Source organism: Schistocerca americana, chromosome 1 (genome assembly GCF_021461395.2).
Source record: "Schistocerca americana isolate TAMUIC-IGC-003095 chromosome 1, iqSchAmer2.1, whole genome shotgun sequence".
NCBI lineage: Eukaryota > Metazoa > Arthropoda > Insecta > Orthoptera > Acrididae > Schistocerca > Schistocerca americana.
This window is the reverse complement of record NC_060119.1, coordinates 149,824,721-149,840,745: the sequence shown is the minus strand read 5'-3', so window position 1 is coordinate 149,840,745 and position 16,025 is coordinate 149,824,721. Positions and strand designations below refer to the sequence as shown.

At 46.9% G+C, this 16,025-nt stretch overlaps 1 protein-coding gene across 1 annotated transcript in view; it reads left to right on the top strand.

Moving 5' to 3' along the window:
- Positions 1 to 1,060: 1,060 nt before the first annotated feature.
- Positions 1,061 to 16,025, top strand: part of LOC124625327 (dehydrogenase/reductase SDR family member 11-like) — a 132,039-nt gene continuing 117,074 nt past the window's right edge. Inside the window, exon 1 of the mRNA XM_047149161.1 lies at positions 1,061 to 1,206. Coding sequence (XP_047005117.1) covers positions 1,075 to 1,206 — 132 coding nt within the window. The 5' untranslated portion in view covers positions 1,061 to 1,074. The remainder of the gene's footprint in view (positions 1,207 to 16,025) is intronic.

Sequence of the window (16,025 nt, the reverse complement as noted above, 5' to 3'; positions counted from 1 at the left end):
ACGTTGTAGGTGTCGCCACAGGTGCCAACCTTGAGTGATGCTCTGAGAAGCTAATCATTTGCATATCACAGCATCTTCTTCCTGTCGGTTAAATTTCGCGTCTGTAGCACGTCATCTTCGTATTGTAGCAATTTTAACAGCCAGTTGTGTAATATGAGATCATTCAGGAGTTTTTAAAATCTTCAGTATAGCCTACCAGAGTTTCTTTTTCTTTTATCTTAATATTGACATACGCTTAACTGAAAAAAAATCTTAAATATCTTTCTCCTTTTTGTGTTTTTGGAAACTTTTCACTTATTTCCGCGTGTTTTTATTTTAAACCATCTTTTCAATTTGTGTAACCTGATTCTGAGAAGCAGTTTTATCCCCTGCCAGCCCGGCCACTTCGTGTGCAAGTGAAATAATTGTAAAAGAGAACAATATTTTACGGCACCCGGAATTAGTCCCAGAAGACGGAGCAGCCGTTGGAAACTGGGTATTTTAACCGAATTTGACGTTGCAATTAAACCGAAAACATTTTATGCAAGGCGAGAGCTACGTCACGACAGACTTGGTAGCCACGTTGCCTTTAGGCTGTCCTTCACCTATGAACGATCTGGTGAGTCGCCACGAACGGCAGTTGTTGTGGATTCCGCGTTAAACTGTTAGGCTCAAATGGCTCTGAGCACTATGGGACTTAACATCTTCTGTCATCAGTCCCCTAGAACTTAGAACTACTTAAACCTAACTAACCTAACCACATCACACACATCCATGCTCGAGGCAGGATTCGAACCTGCGACAGTAGCAGTCCCGCGGTTCCGGACTGCAGCGCCTAGAATAAACTGTTAGATAACAGTGGTATGTTAGGGACACCCAAGTCGCCGAAGTGGCGTCAAACTGGAAGGCCTGACAGGGCCGTTGCGCCACACGAAATCACGATTATTATTATGATCAAAGCAGTGCGTTCTTGGAGTGCCTTACTGCCAAAGGCTGTGGGGCTGGCCTTGAGGAGCGCCTGATAAACGGCGAGATACGCGTGCCGCCGAATCAGTTGCGTCGCAAGCGGCGGACACTGCAGACGCAGGTAACGACATGGAGAGGTACAGGGGACGCGTCGCCATGGTGACGGGCGCCAGCTCAGGAATCGGCGCCGCTATCGTACAGGCCCTGCTGAGAGAAGGGCTCACTGTCGTGGGCGTGGCCAGGAGGATCCACAGAGTTAAGGTGAGTTCTTCATAGCCATACGCCCATGTCACTGACATCGATTTGCAGTAGGACATTGTGTTTCATCGTTATGAAATACCTTGAAGAAAATTACCTATTGACAAGTAACCACCACGGATCAGAAAATGTCGTTCATGTGAATCTACAGTACTGGCCATTAAAATTGCTACACCACGAAGATGACGTGCTACAGGCGCGAAATTTAACCGACAGGAAGAAGATTCTGTGATATGCAAATGATTAGCTTTTCAGAGCATTCACGAAAGGTTGGCGCCGGTGGCGACACCTACAACGCGCTGACATGACGAAAGTTTCCAACCGATTTCTCATACACAAACAGCAGTTGACCGGCGTTGCCTGGTGAAACGTTGTTGTGATGAATCGTGTAAGGAGGAGAAATGCGTACCATCACGTGTCCGACTTTGATAAAGATGGGATTGTACCCTATCGTTATTGCGGTTTATCGTATTGCGACATTGCTGCTCGCGTTGGTCAGGATCCAATGACTGTTAGCAGAATATGGAATCGGTGGGGGGTTCAGGAGGGTAAAACGGAACGCCATGCTGCTCACTATCAGTCGAGATGACAGGCATCTTATCCGCATGGCTGTAACGGATCGTGCAGCCACGTCTCGATCCCTGAGTCAGCAGATGGGGACGTTTGCAAGACAACAACAATCTGCACGAACAGTTCGGCGACGTTTGCAGCAGCATGCACTATCTGCTCGGAGACCATGGCTGCGGTTACCCTTGACGCTGCATCACAGAAAGGGAAACCTGCGATCCTGTACTCAACGACGAACCTGGGTGCACGAATGGCAAAATGTCATTTTTCCGGATAAATCCAGGTTCTGTTTACAGCATCATGATGGTCGCATCCGTGTTTGTCGACATCGCGGTGAACGCACATTGGAAGCGTGTATTTGTCATCGCCATACTGGCGTATCACCCGGCGTGATGGTATGGGGTGCCATTGGTTACACGTCTGGGCTACCTCTTGTTCGCATTGACAGCACTTTGAACAGTGGACGTTACATTTCAGATGTGTTACGACCCGTGGTTCTACCCTTCATTCGATCCCTGCGAAACCCTACATTTCAGCAGGATAACGCACGACCGCATGTTGCAGGTCCTGTACGGGCCTTTCTGGATACAGAAAATGTTCGTCTGCTGCCCTGGCCAGCACATTCTGCAGATGTTTCAGCAATTTAAAACGTCTGGTCAATGGTGGCCGAGCAACTGGCTCGTCACAATACACCAGTCACTACTCTTGATGAGCTGTGGTATCGTGTTGAAGCTGCATGGGCAGCTGTACCTGCACACGCCATCCAAGCTCTGTTTGACTCAATGCCCAGGCGTATAAACGCCGTTATTACGGCCAGAGTTTGTTGTTCTGGGCACTGATTTCTCAGGATCTATGCACCCAAATTTCTTGAAAATGTAATTACATGTCAGTTCTAGTATAATATATTTGGCCAATGAACACCCGTTTATTGTTGTGACTTGGCAAGACAGCCAAGCCACTGTGGGGTAGCCGAAAGGCACGCGTTTAAGCTCACGCAGGATGGCGCGAGGTCTTTGAGACTAGCAAATAAAGTACGAAGCTGCTGGAATACTTAACTTTAATCCATAAGTTGTGAACATAGCTCTTGACGGTACATGCATCACAAGATAAATAGCAAATGATAATGACGCCTTGCTAGGTCGTAGCAAATGACGTAGCTGACGGCTATGCTAACTATCGTCTCAGCAAATGAGAGCGTAATTTGTCAGTGAACCATCGCTAGCAAAGTCGGCTGTACAACTAGGGGCGAGTGCTAGGAAGTCTCTCTAGACCTGCCGTGTGGCAGCGCTCGGTCTGCAATCACTGACAGTGGCGACACGCGGGTCCGACGTATACTAACGGACCGCGGCCGATTTAAAGGCTACCACTTAGCAAGTGTGGTGTCTGGCGGTGACACCACATTCCTCCCCCGCAAATCGGCGTACGGTTGTGTTAGAAGGCTTCCGCCCGCAATGGGCAGGACCCCATGTTGACGTATGCGACGAGGTGGGGAGCCTAACAACAGGTGAGGCTGTGCCACCCGCGCCCTGCCATTCGGTTCGAGGGGAGCTAGGAAACGCCTGAAAACCTACTCCATGGTGCACGAAACATGCCGTGTATGCGCCCGTAGAGAGACAGGAGGGGCCGAAGGGTCGACCTCCATCAGGTCGACGCACCCGACGGGCGAAGACGCCATGTGGTCCGGAGCGGGCAAGACTTCCATATCGGAGGACAGCTCGTCACGGGAAGCGATCGGCGGCGCGTGACCCAGGGAGGCGCCCGGCGGTTGCAGCGACGCGTCCACTGCGGGCGTCGCCGGCGGGAGAACAGGCGGCGGCGCGGCGCCATGGGGCAAAATGGAAGGCAGCGTCGGTAACACCTGGGGATGGGCGAGCCAGTAGATGGGTCCCCAGGGCGCTGACCGGGCGGCACCGTCGCTGAAAGCAGACGGGGAGCGGCAGAACCCGTGCGACGACAGAGGCGCAGCTGATTGAGATGCCGACGCACCTCACCAGAGGCCCCCAAAACCAGATACATAGCGCGGCCGAGGCAGCGAAGAATGCGCCCTGCGAGCCAACGCCGTGAACCTCGATAGTTACGATAGTAGACAACGTCGCCTGGGGCAAAAGCAGGTGTCTGCCGCTGCACAGAAACCTGATGCGGCGGATGTAGCATAGACATCAAGATTCGATGAGGACGACCGTGGAGCAACTCAGCCGGCGAGCGACCATCTCGGGGCTGAGAGCGATACGAGGACAAAAAGAGCAATATCGCGTCCTCCCGAGAATGCGACTCTTTCAGATTCAACATCTGTGACTTGAAAGTCCTGATCAAACGTTCTGCGGCACCGTTTGACTGTGGGGAAAACGGCGCGGACGTCAGATGTTGAATACCATTGGCCTTGCAGAATGACTGAAATTCTGCGGACATGAAGTGTGGGCCATTGTCGGAAACAATAGTCTGCGGAAGACCTTCAATGCAAAAGATAGCAGATAACGCTTGGACGGTGGCAGAAGACGTCGTGGAAGACACCCGGACAACAAAAGGAAAATTACTGAAGGAATCGACAACAACCAACCATCGAGCATTCCAGAATGGACCAGCAAATCGAAGTGTAAGCGTTGCCAAGGGGAAGTGGCTTTTGGCCATGCAAAGAATTTCCGCGGTGGTGCGGATTGTTGTTTGGCACACGCCATGCAAGAAGAGCGCATTTTCGTAATCGCAGCATCGATTCCGAACCAAATACAGTGCTGGCGAGCAAGTTGTTTCGCTCGTACTATACCCCAATGTCCTTGGTGGAGAAGTCGTAAAACAGAGGTCTGTAACGAACGTGGGACCACGACCCTGGACTGATCATTATCAGAACGCAACAGCAAAACACCACTTCGAACAAAAAGTCTCTCCTTGTGAGCAAAAAATCGGCGAACCAACGGATCCTCGATCCGTGACTCTGACAAGGGCCATTGCGTAGCAACAAAACGCAGAATGGTAGCAAGGACAGGGTCAGCAGCTGTGGCTGTAGCTACACGACGAAAATCAATGGGAAACGATTCGACCACGTCATCGGTTTCCGCATCAATGAACATGCAAGCGAGTTCGGAAGAATCGAATGCTCTATCCTCAGCAACAGGCAAACGGGACAACGCATCGGCGTTTCCGTGCTTAGCAGTGGACCGATACAAGATATCGTAGCGGTACTGCGATAGGAAAATAGACCAGCGAATGAATTTCTGCGCTGTACGTGGGGGTACAGGCTTGGTCGGATGAAAAAGCGATGTCAGAGGTTTGTGGTCTGTGATGATGGTAAAGTGACGACCATACAAGAAATCATGAAACTTTGTAACACCAAATACGAGAGCCACAGCTTCTTTCTCGATCTGTGAATAATTTCTTTGTGCAGACGAGAACAATTTGGACGCAAAGGCAATAGGGCGATCGTGCGAACCATCTTTGTGCGCAAGCACAGCACCGATCCCGAAATCCGATGCATCCACAAAAGGGTTTTCTGGCAAGTATTGGAAAGCAACGCCGATTTCAACTGGCGAAAGGCGCGTTCGCATTCCGTCGTCCAGACGAACGGAACACCTTTACGGCGTAAGCGATGAAGCGGAGCTGAAATGGAAGAGGCGTGGCGCACATATTTATGATAGTAATTGATTTTTCCCAGCACACTCTGTAGCTGCTTCAAATTCTGCGGCGAAGGCAATTCTTGTATGGCACGGAGGTGCTCTGGACTGGGATGTATGCCTTGGACATTGAGTACATGGCCCAGATAGGGTAAGTCACGAGCAAAAAACACACATTTGTCCTTCCGCAAGCGAAGACCATTTTGTCGCAAGACCTGAAATAATATTCTGAGATTGGCTAAATGTTCTTCTTCCGTCTTTCCGGAGATCACAATATCGTCCAGATAGTTTGCTGCAGTAGGGACCGACGCACAAACAGTTTGCTGATATTGCTGAAACAATGCAGGGGCGGATGCACACCCGAATGGCAGTCGTTTGAAGCGGTACAAACCAAGATGCGTGTTAACCACCAAAACGCGCTGGGATTCTTCGTCCACCGGTATTTGCAAGTACGCATCTACTAGGTCAACCTTCGAAAAATATTTACCCGGGCACAGTTTGTCAAAAAGATCTTCAAGGCGGGGTGAAGGAAAAGTTGCAGTCACTAGTCGGGATTCACTGTTGCCTTAAAGTCCACGCAAAGTCTCAATTTTCCGGAAGGTTTTTGCAAAATTACTAAGGGTGATGCCCAGAGAGAAGCCTGCACACATTAAATCACACCTTGTGATTCCAAATCGTGTAATGTTCTTGCGACCTCATCACGCAATGCGTGGGGAACATTGCGTGCTCTGAAAAATTTCGGTTGCGCGTTTACTTTCAGTTCCAAATGTGCTTCATAGTTCTTAGCGCAACCAAGGCCCGGTGCAAAAATGTCTGCAAACTCTTCACATAGACGAGAAACACTGTCTGAAGGCACAGTCTGGTTCACTGATAGGACCTGATTGACTATAGACAAGTTAAACAACTGAAATAAATCTAAACCAAAGAAGTTCACTGCCGAAGAAGAACGAAGGACGTACAATGACAAAGTTTTGTTTGTCCTTTGTATGTTGCAAGAAGGCTGCACTGTCCTAACACAGGGATTGCTTGTCCTGAATAGTAGTTAGCTTAACATTTGCGGCACGCAACGGAAGTGTGCCCAGCTGTTTGTACGTGACGTGATTGATCAAGGAAACTGCAGCTCCGGTATCGAGCTGGAATGGTATCACGTTGCCATTAATGTCCAAATCTACAAAAAGTTTATTGTCCTGCTGACGACAAGAGCGACTATCTCGTGCAGTGTGAACTGACACTGGTACAGAATCACTTGCGACTTGACGGGATTTCCGGCGATGTCGACGCACACTATTTGTGGGACGAACACAGTCACTGTTAGAGAGAGTGGCACTGGGCAGAGTGGAATGAACTACATGAATGTCCATGGGCGAATGTTCAAGAGCCTGAGTATTCTGGGTTCGATTCCGATTCCAGCGTGAAGCAAAGGGCCTGGAATGGTTGTGAGCTTCCAATCTGAGCTTTTTCTGGCAAACACTTTGAACATGTCCCTCTTTATTACAGAAACAGCAAATAGCTTGGCGTGACGGGCAATGTCTAGTAGCACACCGCGGGCTTGATTTGAGCACTGCATTTGCTTGCTTGTGTGGCACACGTGACTGAGGCCTTGGCGGCTTTGGCGCGGCCAGGCACGAGAACTGTTTACTGTTCCGTGCAGCTCGCCCGGCGGGCTGGCTAATGTGACACACGGCTGGCGAAGCTTCAAATGATTCCTGAGCAAAGTGAAGTGTGTCCTGCCGATCCAATATGTCCATCACTTGTTGAAGGGAGTGATTGACTAGTTTCAAATTCTGTTCCCGTATACGAACATCAGCAACATTCTGTGCAATTGCATCACGTACCATAGTATCTGAATAAGGAAGTCCACATTCACACTCAAAAGCACAATCCCTAGTAAGGCCTTGCAAAGTTGCAACCCACTTCCTATTAGTCTGACCGGCTGTACGTTTTGTACGAAAGGAGGTATACCTTTTTGCAACTACATTGACTGATTCTTTGAAATATGCATCTAATGCAGACAAAATTTCGTCGTAGGACAGAGTTGCTACGTCGCGTCAGGGAAATAATTTCACTATCACACGGTACGTCTGGACACCTACGGCGGAAAGGAGAAAAGGCTGCCGCTCATTACCTTGAATTCTGTAGGCGGCGAGATGGAATCCAAATTGGCGTGGCCACTCCAGCCAGCTTTCCAGTACCGCATCAAAAGGACGAAAAGTTGGTGCACCAGCGTGTTGTGGCTGCGGTAGCCGTGGAGCGGCGGCTACCACATCGTTTTGCATTGCACGTTGACCCTGGACGAGCTGTCCAAGGGCATCCAATAAGGCCTGCGTCTGCTGATTCTGCAAGCAATAAAATTCGGACAGTACATCTGGAGATTGTGGCGAAGCCATGACACAAGTAAATTAGTCCGTATTGATACAAACGGGAATTGGCTCGTCGCCAATCCTCGTCGCCAAACTGTTGTGACTTGGCAAGACAGCCAAGCCACTGTGGGGTAGCCGAAAGGCACGCGTTTAAGCTCACGCAGGATGGCGTGAGATCTGGAACAGGCAAGGTCTTTGAGACTAGCAAATAAAGTACGAAGCTGCTGGAATACTTAACTTTAATCCATAAGTTGTGAACATAGCTCTTGACGGTACATGCATCACAAGATAAATAGCAAATGATAATGACGCCTTGCTAGGTCGTAGCAAATGACGTAGCCAAAGGCTATGCTAACTATCGTCTCGGCAAATGAGAGCGTAATTTGTCAGTGAACCATCGCTAGCAAAGTCGGCTGTACAACTAGGGGCGAGTGCTAGGAAGTCTCTCTAGACCTGCCGTGTGGCGGCGCTCGGTCTGCAATCACTGACAGTGGCGACACGCGGGTCCGACGTATACTAACGGACCGCGGCCGATTTAAAGGCTACCACCTAGCAAGTGTGGTGTCTGGCGGTGACACCACATTTATCATCTGCATTTCTTCTTGGTGTAACAGTCTTAACGGGTAGTAGTGTGTATTCACACACAGTCTACAGGGTATCTCTAGTTGAATTCATGCTTCTAATAAAATTACACGAGTGCGGAACTGAGCGGGGTGGCGCAGTGGTTAGCACGCTGCACGCGCATTCGAGAGGACGACGATTCAAATCCGTTTCCGGCCTTCCTGTTTTAGATTTCCCATGATTTCACTAATCAACTTAAGGCAAATGCCAGGATGGATCCTTCGAAAGGACACGCCGCTTTCCTTCTCCGTCTCTAATGACATCGTTGTCAACAGGACGTTAAACACTAATTCCTCCCTCCCTCCACGGGTGCGGAATACCGCCTCAGTTGTGCCAGTGGAGTCACAGATTCCTGACAGAAAGAACACATTTTGTCGTAATTGACAGGATGTCGTCTAGTGAAACCGAATGTAAATCAGGGACTCCCCAGGGAACGTTATGGGCCCCCCTGCTGCGCTTAACCTGTATCGACGTTCTAAGAGACGATCTCGACTGTCCTGTCTGACTGTAGCTGATGCTGCCATTTGTCGTCTAGTACAAAACAAATTACAAAATGATTCGAAGCGTGGCAGTTCATCCAAAACGATAAAAAGTGTGAGTTGCTCCACATGAGTACTAAAAAATCATTCGTTAAATTTTGGTTGCGATACAAATCACAGAAATCTAAATGCTGTCGCTGCAACTAAATACCTATGAGTTACAGGTGCGAACTACTTAAATAGGAACGGTTACGTACATGACATTATGTAGAAAACAAAATACGGTTGCGTTTTATTTGCAGAACATTTAGAAGACGCAACAAATCTACCAAAGGGGCTGACGACACTACACTTTCCCGACTTCTTCTGGAGTATTTCTTCTACCTACTTATCACATTAATATGCAGTTTTAATGCTTAGTCATGATAACACACTGCACGCATAAATTCAAGTGCGTGTGCATTGATCACCAACGAACCATCACGACCAAAACATTACTTATTTGGTCGTTCACTGAGTTCGTCAGAGTTTTTTGGGACATAAGAAATCAGTACCTCTCTATTGAACTGTGTTTTCAAATCTGGCTCAAAGTCTGTAACCCATATTTTACCTTCATCTGCGTCACTACTCTGCAGTTCACGACCAAGTGTTTTGCAGAACGTTCGCACAATACTTCCAGGCTATTTCTCCATCCTTTCACTCTCGAATAGCACGTGGGAAAAATGAACACCTAAATATTATTTTGAGAGCTCAAATTTCTCTTATTTTATTACTATGGTCGTTTTTCCCTATGTAGGCTGGAGTTATCAAAATATTTTCGCATTCTGAGATTCTGAGGAGAAAGATATTGACTGACTTTTTTTTTTTTTTTTTTTTTTTTTTTTTTTTTAAAGAGATTTCGCCGGAAGGAAATACATATTTATTCAAATGATTCCCACCGCATCTCTTGCACCATAACCGTGATGCTGTCTTCCCTGTTTTGCCATAGAAAACGAGGCGTCCTTCTTCGAACTTACTCGACATCCTCCATCAATGGTGACGATCCCTTACCGGGCAGTAATACTCTAGCAGAAGACGGACAAGAGTAGTGTAGGTAATCTCTTTAGTACGTCTGTTGCATCTTCTAAGCGCTCTGCGAAGAACGTTTTCTATTTAATGTTTCTAATTTAAGTTGTTTGTAACTGTAATTCCTAGCTATTTAGGTGAATCGATAGCCTTTAAATTTGTATTATTTATTGTGTAACCGAAATTTAACGATTTCTTTGTAGTTCTCATCCGGAGAATCTCACACTTTTTGTTCTTCAGGGTCAGTTGCCACTTTCACACCATACAGATACCTTGTCTTAACTATGTTCTTTTGGCATTGATATTCTGTTGAGTTTACTAGACGGCAAACGATAGGATCATCTACTAACTACCTCCCTGGGCTGATCACATTCGCTCCCGAATCCTACACGAGGCCTACGAGAGAGACAGACCGCGGCGCGTACGTCACGAAGGTAGGCCTGAGATTGTTGGCTCGCTCAACTCAGCAGATAAAGTACGTTTCTCACTTGTAAACTCGTAACCAAGTGTTTACTTAAAACAAGAATTGCATCTTCTACAGGAATCCGCTGTTATGGAGTTTTACTGTTATTAGTCCTACCGTGATCGGCAGTCCAATGGACTACTTATAACTTGTTACGGCTACACTGGGGTGCAATAAAATTAAAATCATGTCAGAATGATTACCAGTTGAATAATGCACTACTTCTTGTAACAAATGAGGACTATTAAGCCATTACACCAATTACATCGAATATTGATCTTAAGTTAAATTTTATTGTAGTACTGTTAATCAGTAAGACTTCAAAATAGCAGATTCCAGCAGAAGATGCAATCCTCATTATTACGTACATGGCCAGCTGCGAGTTCGAAACGCAGTTTTTCTGCTGAGCTGAGCGAGCGAGCGAGTTCAGGCAGTCAGTGATCGTGTGCGCCGCGGCCTGTCTTTCTCGTGGGCCTCGATCCTTTATCGCTGACGTCACAGGCTGTTCCCGTGGAATGCTGCGTGAACTCTGGTCATCTCTCGTCGTAGTCAATCGTCGCAGCAAAAGTCGGCCCTCGGCAACCATATACGTACTATTTCCACTAAAAATTACATAATGGAAATTTTTACTCGACGTTGTCGTCAGGTGAAAAAATGGAATATTTAAATAATGCAAACGGAAATTGCTGCCGGGATGTGCCTTACTGCTTTAGCAGAGCACAGAATTTCAGTGATAATAACACATGCTAGATTAAATTTAGTTACTTGCGTGCACATTTACGTAAGGATGTTCACTACGGCGAATTTCGTGCTAGCACTCATATTATTTGGTAGGTCTATCTTTGCTGCGAAACATTAATGTTCAAGCACGGTTTTAAATCTTTCTGCTACACAGATAATTCACACGCTACAGTCCATGTAAACGATAGTTCTTTCCTCAACCAGCTTCTTAATGCTTGACCAAATTAATCCTTCATGCTTCTTCCTCCTGTTTGTGTTGACTGAGTGTCTTCCATTTATTAAACTTCTCGAAATTAGCACATTTGTTATCAGCCATTAACGAAATTTCGATTTTCTCCTTCTAGCTTGTTGATCTCCACTAGGAAACACCTCTGTATGTTACTCATTTTGTCGGTCGTCCAGTTTGGCTTCCTTTGGCACCTCCACTATCCTTCTGTACAATGAATAACCGACAGGTCGATATATCATTCGTTAAGCAGTTCCACAACATTGCCATCACACACGTACACCACGATAATTTTCCACACGCAATAAAATCTCTTAGATCCGACTTCACCTTCTGCTACATCGACTAGTACCTCTTATAATACTCTTTTTTATAAGACTTTGTTCAGATTACTCCTCCTCCAAGCTTCTTGTTTCGCAACATTCGTAAAAACCGCGAAAACTGGCCTACTTCGATTCCAACCAAACCTACACTAACATCTGTCTTTGTTCTACTCCTCATTTAAAATCAAAGACTTCAGTTTATTCCATACAAAGCACAGCAAGTGAAAATTAATTTTCTGTTTTTTTTTTACATTACATAAATTTTCGTAAGAAGTACATGTTCAAAAGCAATAATTTTACGTACCAAAATGCAGCACTCATGAATAATTCACATCTCTATGAACAGAAATTTGCGAACCACTAAAAGAAGAGTTTGCGTTTGAAGCAACTAACAATTAGCAGAAAATTGATCCTGTTGAAGCACAGAAAGAAAGAATACGTTCCTCTTTAAAGGAGTCTGAAGCAAATGTGAGGAACCAGCTCCCTCAATCCTCAGTTCACCTACCTCAGGAAAAAGTTTTGGCACGTTAACATATTCGCCATCTTTTAACATAAAACATGTTAAATCCTTTTAGACAATCACTCTTCGTAGTTAAGCCTTAATAGTCGGCATCTCCCTCCCACTGGCAGTATCTGTACAGTCTGGTCAGAGACAATCTGAAAGGCTTGTAAGGGTGAGCTGAGAAATAGTTATTAAGGAAATATACGTTGCGCTATTTCCAATCTAATTAACATGACGTTAGCTAATCAGGTCGTTGCGAGCACAAATACAAGCGGCCCGCGAAAGACGTTGTTGCCAAACGTGTACTTCGTTTGGTTTTCTAAAACCGATCAAGAATGCGGTGCAGCTGTTGGATTCAAAAATGGCTCTGAGCACTATGGGACTTAACAGCTATGGTCATCACTCCCCTAGAACTACTTAAACCTAACTAACCTAAGGACATCACTCAACACCCAGTCATCACGAGGCAGAGAAAATCCCTGACCCCGCTGGGAATCGAACGCGGGAACCCGGGCGTGGGAAGCGAGAACGCTACCGCACGACTACGAGCTGCGGACAGACAGCTGTTGGACGTGGGACGCTAGTAAGGATCGATCTCGAGCCAAAGGCTACCATATACGCTATGAGACAACTGACACTAGTTTATCTGGCTGTCTGCTTGAATTTGCTCGTACAATGACCTGATTGGGTAACTTTTAATTTCAGTTAAGTCAGAAACGGCGCAATTTATCGAACTTTTTTCAGCAATACCTACCTTTCAAGCTTTTCAGATTATTTCTGACAATTCTGCATATGCATTTCTCCCACTGCGTCCTCTCTATCCCATTGGTTTACAATATGTCCCTATGCTACTGTTCCCTCTCTCATTTTTTCTGTCCCCTTTTACTTTCTTTCCCACTGCCACTGTCTTCATCACACCTCAGCAGCTCAAAAATTCCGGAGGATCCAACTTATCTTGCCCCTAAATCCACGTGTTTAAAATTTCGGTCCAAAATGCAACCTCCTCTAAGCCTACGTGTTGAGTTCGCCGGTTTGGGATGGTCTACATTCCCCCCCCCCCCCCCTCTCCCCCGCCACTCACCACCACCTTTCCTCAAGCCTGTATATGATCTCCACTCATGTCTGTTTTTCATTTTCTTTGACTCCTCTCTCTTTCTTTCCCACTGAGGCTATTCCCTCTCTCTTCCACCGCCATTGTCTCTCGGCAACTCTCTTTCATCAGGAAAAGCGCGAATATGTTCGCAAGAGAAAATTATTGGTGAGGAAGGCGGAATGAGGACTGAAACAGTTTGTTCCCCAGTTTTGTGAAGAGTTTTTTTTGCAGAGGAACATATTCGCCTTTTTCGTGCTCCGTCAGGATCATTATTCCGCTGGTTCAATTCTTTTCCCTGCTACAGCAGAATATACTGCTTATATAAAACGATCGCCGAGCGGTTCTAGGCGCTTCAGTCTGGAACCGCGTGACCGCTATGGTCGAAGGTTCGAATCCTGCCTCGGGCATGGATGTGTGTGATGTCCTTAGGTTAGTTAGGTTTAAGTAGTTCTAAGTTCTAGGTGACTGATGACCTCAGATGTTAATTCCCATAGTGCTCAGAGCCATTTGGGATATGTAAAACGATTCTATAGTCCAGTAAAGTTTGACTATTTATACTCTTAGACACATTTATATCCTTTGGCACATATAAACAACAATTAAGTACGCATAGTATAAGGTTAATAAAAAATCGTTTGCTTTATACTTTTTCTGGATACTTTGCTCACTAATGAATGAAAAAGAAATTGTATTAGCGTACTGGAAAGATTTACACAATCTCCTTTGTGTCAGTGTAGAATGTAATATAGTGCGTAAAGGGACCAACAGTTCTGAAAGAAAGCGTTTCAAAAGAGGTTTAAGAAATCAGACATCTCGATTTTTCTTTATTTTTTTTTTTTTTTGCAAGAGTTCGTGGGGATATGGAAACCAACTGCCACTGACGCTAAACATTGCAGTTCATTTCCCATAGCAGAACTTCTCGACACAGTGGAGGTCGTAATTCTGGTTGAAATTTGTTGGGAAATCCCTCGCGTGTGGCAGGGTCGAAAAGAGCGACCGATTGCAGGCGATATATCGCTTGCAATGAATTGCTGCGATCAGTTGCTTGTGTATGGAACCCTTTATCAGAACAGATGCCCGCATCTCGTGGTCGTGCGGTAGCGTTCTCGCTTCCCACACCCGGGTTCCCGGGGTCGATTCCCGGCGGGATCAGGGATTTTCTCTGCCTCGTGATGGCTGGGTGTTGTGTGCTGTCCTTAGGGTAGTTAGGTTTAAGTAGTTCTAAGTTCTAGAGGACTGATGACCATAGATGTTAAGTCCCATAGTGCTCAGAGCCATTTGAACCATTTGAGCCAGAACAGATAATTATTATATTCCGTCTGAATCATTCAGTTCTTCGTGAAATTCAATGGTTTTCTCTACAAGGCATAACTTATCACAGTATACAAATCAGTAATGAAAATGACTTCAAAGAAGTACAAGTGTTCGACTGCTGTGGAAAAGAAGTGGGCTCTTCAGCCTCTCGAATGTGGAGTGGAGGAAAGAAGGATGTAACAAAAGGTTCCAGGATTCTGTTACCTATGCTGTCAAGAATAAAGCAGGAAGCTAAAAATTTCTGAAAACATATCGCACGGATGGAGGAACTGGTCATGGCGAGGTGAGTCCCCACCTCCTCAAAACTGCTTTGCTGCACCACGAATGAGTAGAGGCATTGATTTTGGGAATTCTTGAAAATTTTTGGCAGCTTTTGTAGGAAGGCAGATTTTAAGGGGCCGATTGGACACATCGAGTAGAGGGTGCTGGCAATGTTGTTATTAAGCGAGTGGTTCTGCCAGGCAGGTTTACGACACCGCTCACAGGCAAAGAAGCTCATGCTGCCACGCACTATAAACACGTGTGGAGATGGGTATGGGGTAATCAGGCACAGCTCAGGGTAGTGACATGCTATGTGTTGTGTACATAGTTCCGCGTAGTCAGCGCATACACAACTTTCCCAATAGAGCGCGCCCCGCTAAGTACAACAGCGCAGACGCAGCGCTCGTCCATCTACGCAGTACAAGATGGCGCTGTCTTAGAGACGGACCAAATTCTGCTTCCGCCGATCCGCGTATTAATATGTAACGCAGCCAATGAGATTGCTGCTAACGTAGGACCTTTTCTCCTCGCGGTTTACACTCGCACAGTGATACCTGAACGCGCGAGGTACACTCCTGGAAATGGAAAAAAGAACACATTGACACCGGTGTGTCAGACCCACCATACTTGCTCCGGACACTGTGAGAGGGCTGTACAAGCAATGATCACACGCACGGCACAGCGGACGCACCAGGAACCGCGGTGTTGGCCGTCGAATGGCGCTAGCTGCACAGCATTTGTGCACCGCCGCCGTCAGTGTCAGCCAGTTTGCCGTGGCATACGGAGCTCCATCGCAGTCTTTAACACTGGTAGCATGCCGCGACAGCGTGGACGTGAACCGTATGTGCAGTTGACGGACTTTGAGCGATGGCGTATAGTGGGCATGCGGGAGGCCGGGTGGACGTACCGCCGAATTGCTCAACACGTGGCGTGTGAGGTCTCCACAGTACATCGATGTTGTCGCCAGTAGTCGGCGGAAGTTGCACGTGCCCGTCGACCTGGGACCGGACCGCAGCGACGCACGGATGCACGCCAAGACCGTAGGATCCTACGCAGTGCCGTAGGGGACCGCATCACCACTTCCCAGCAAATTAGGGACACTGTTGCTCCTGGTGTATCGGCGAGGACCATTCGCAACCGTCTCCATGAAGTTGGGCTACGGTCCCGCACACCGTTAGGCCGTCTTCCACTCACGCCCCAAC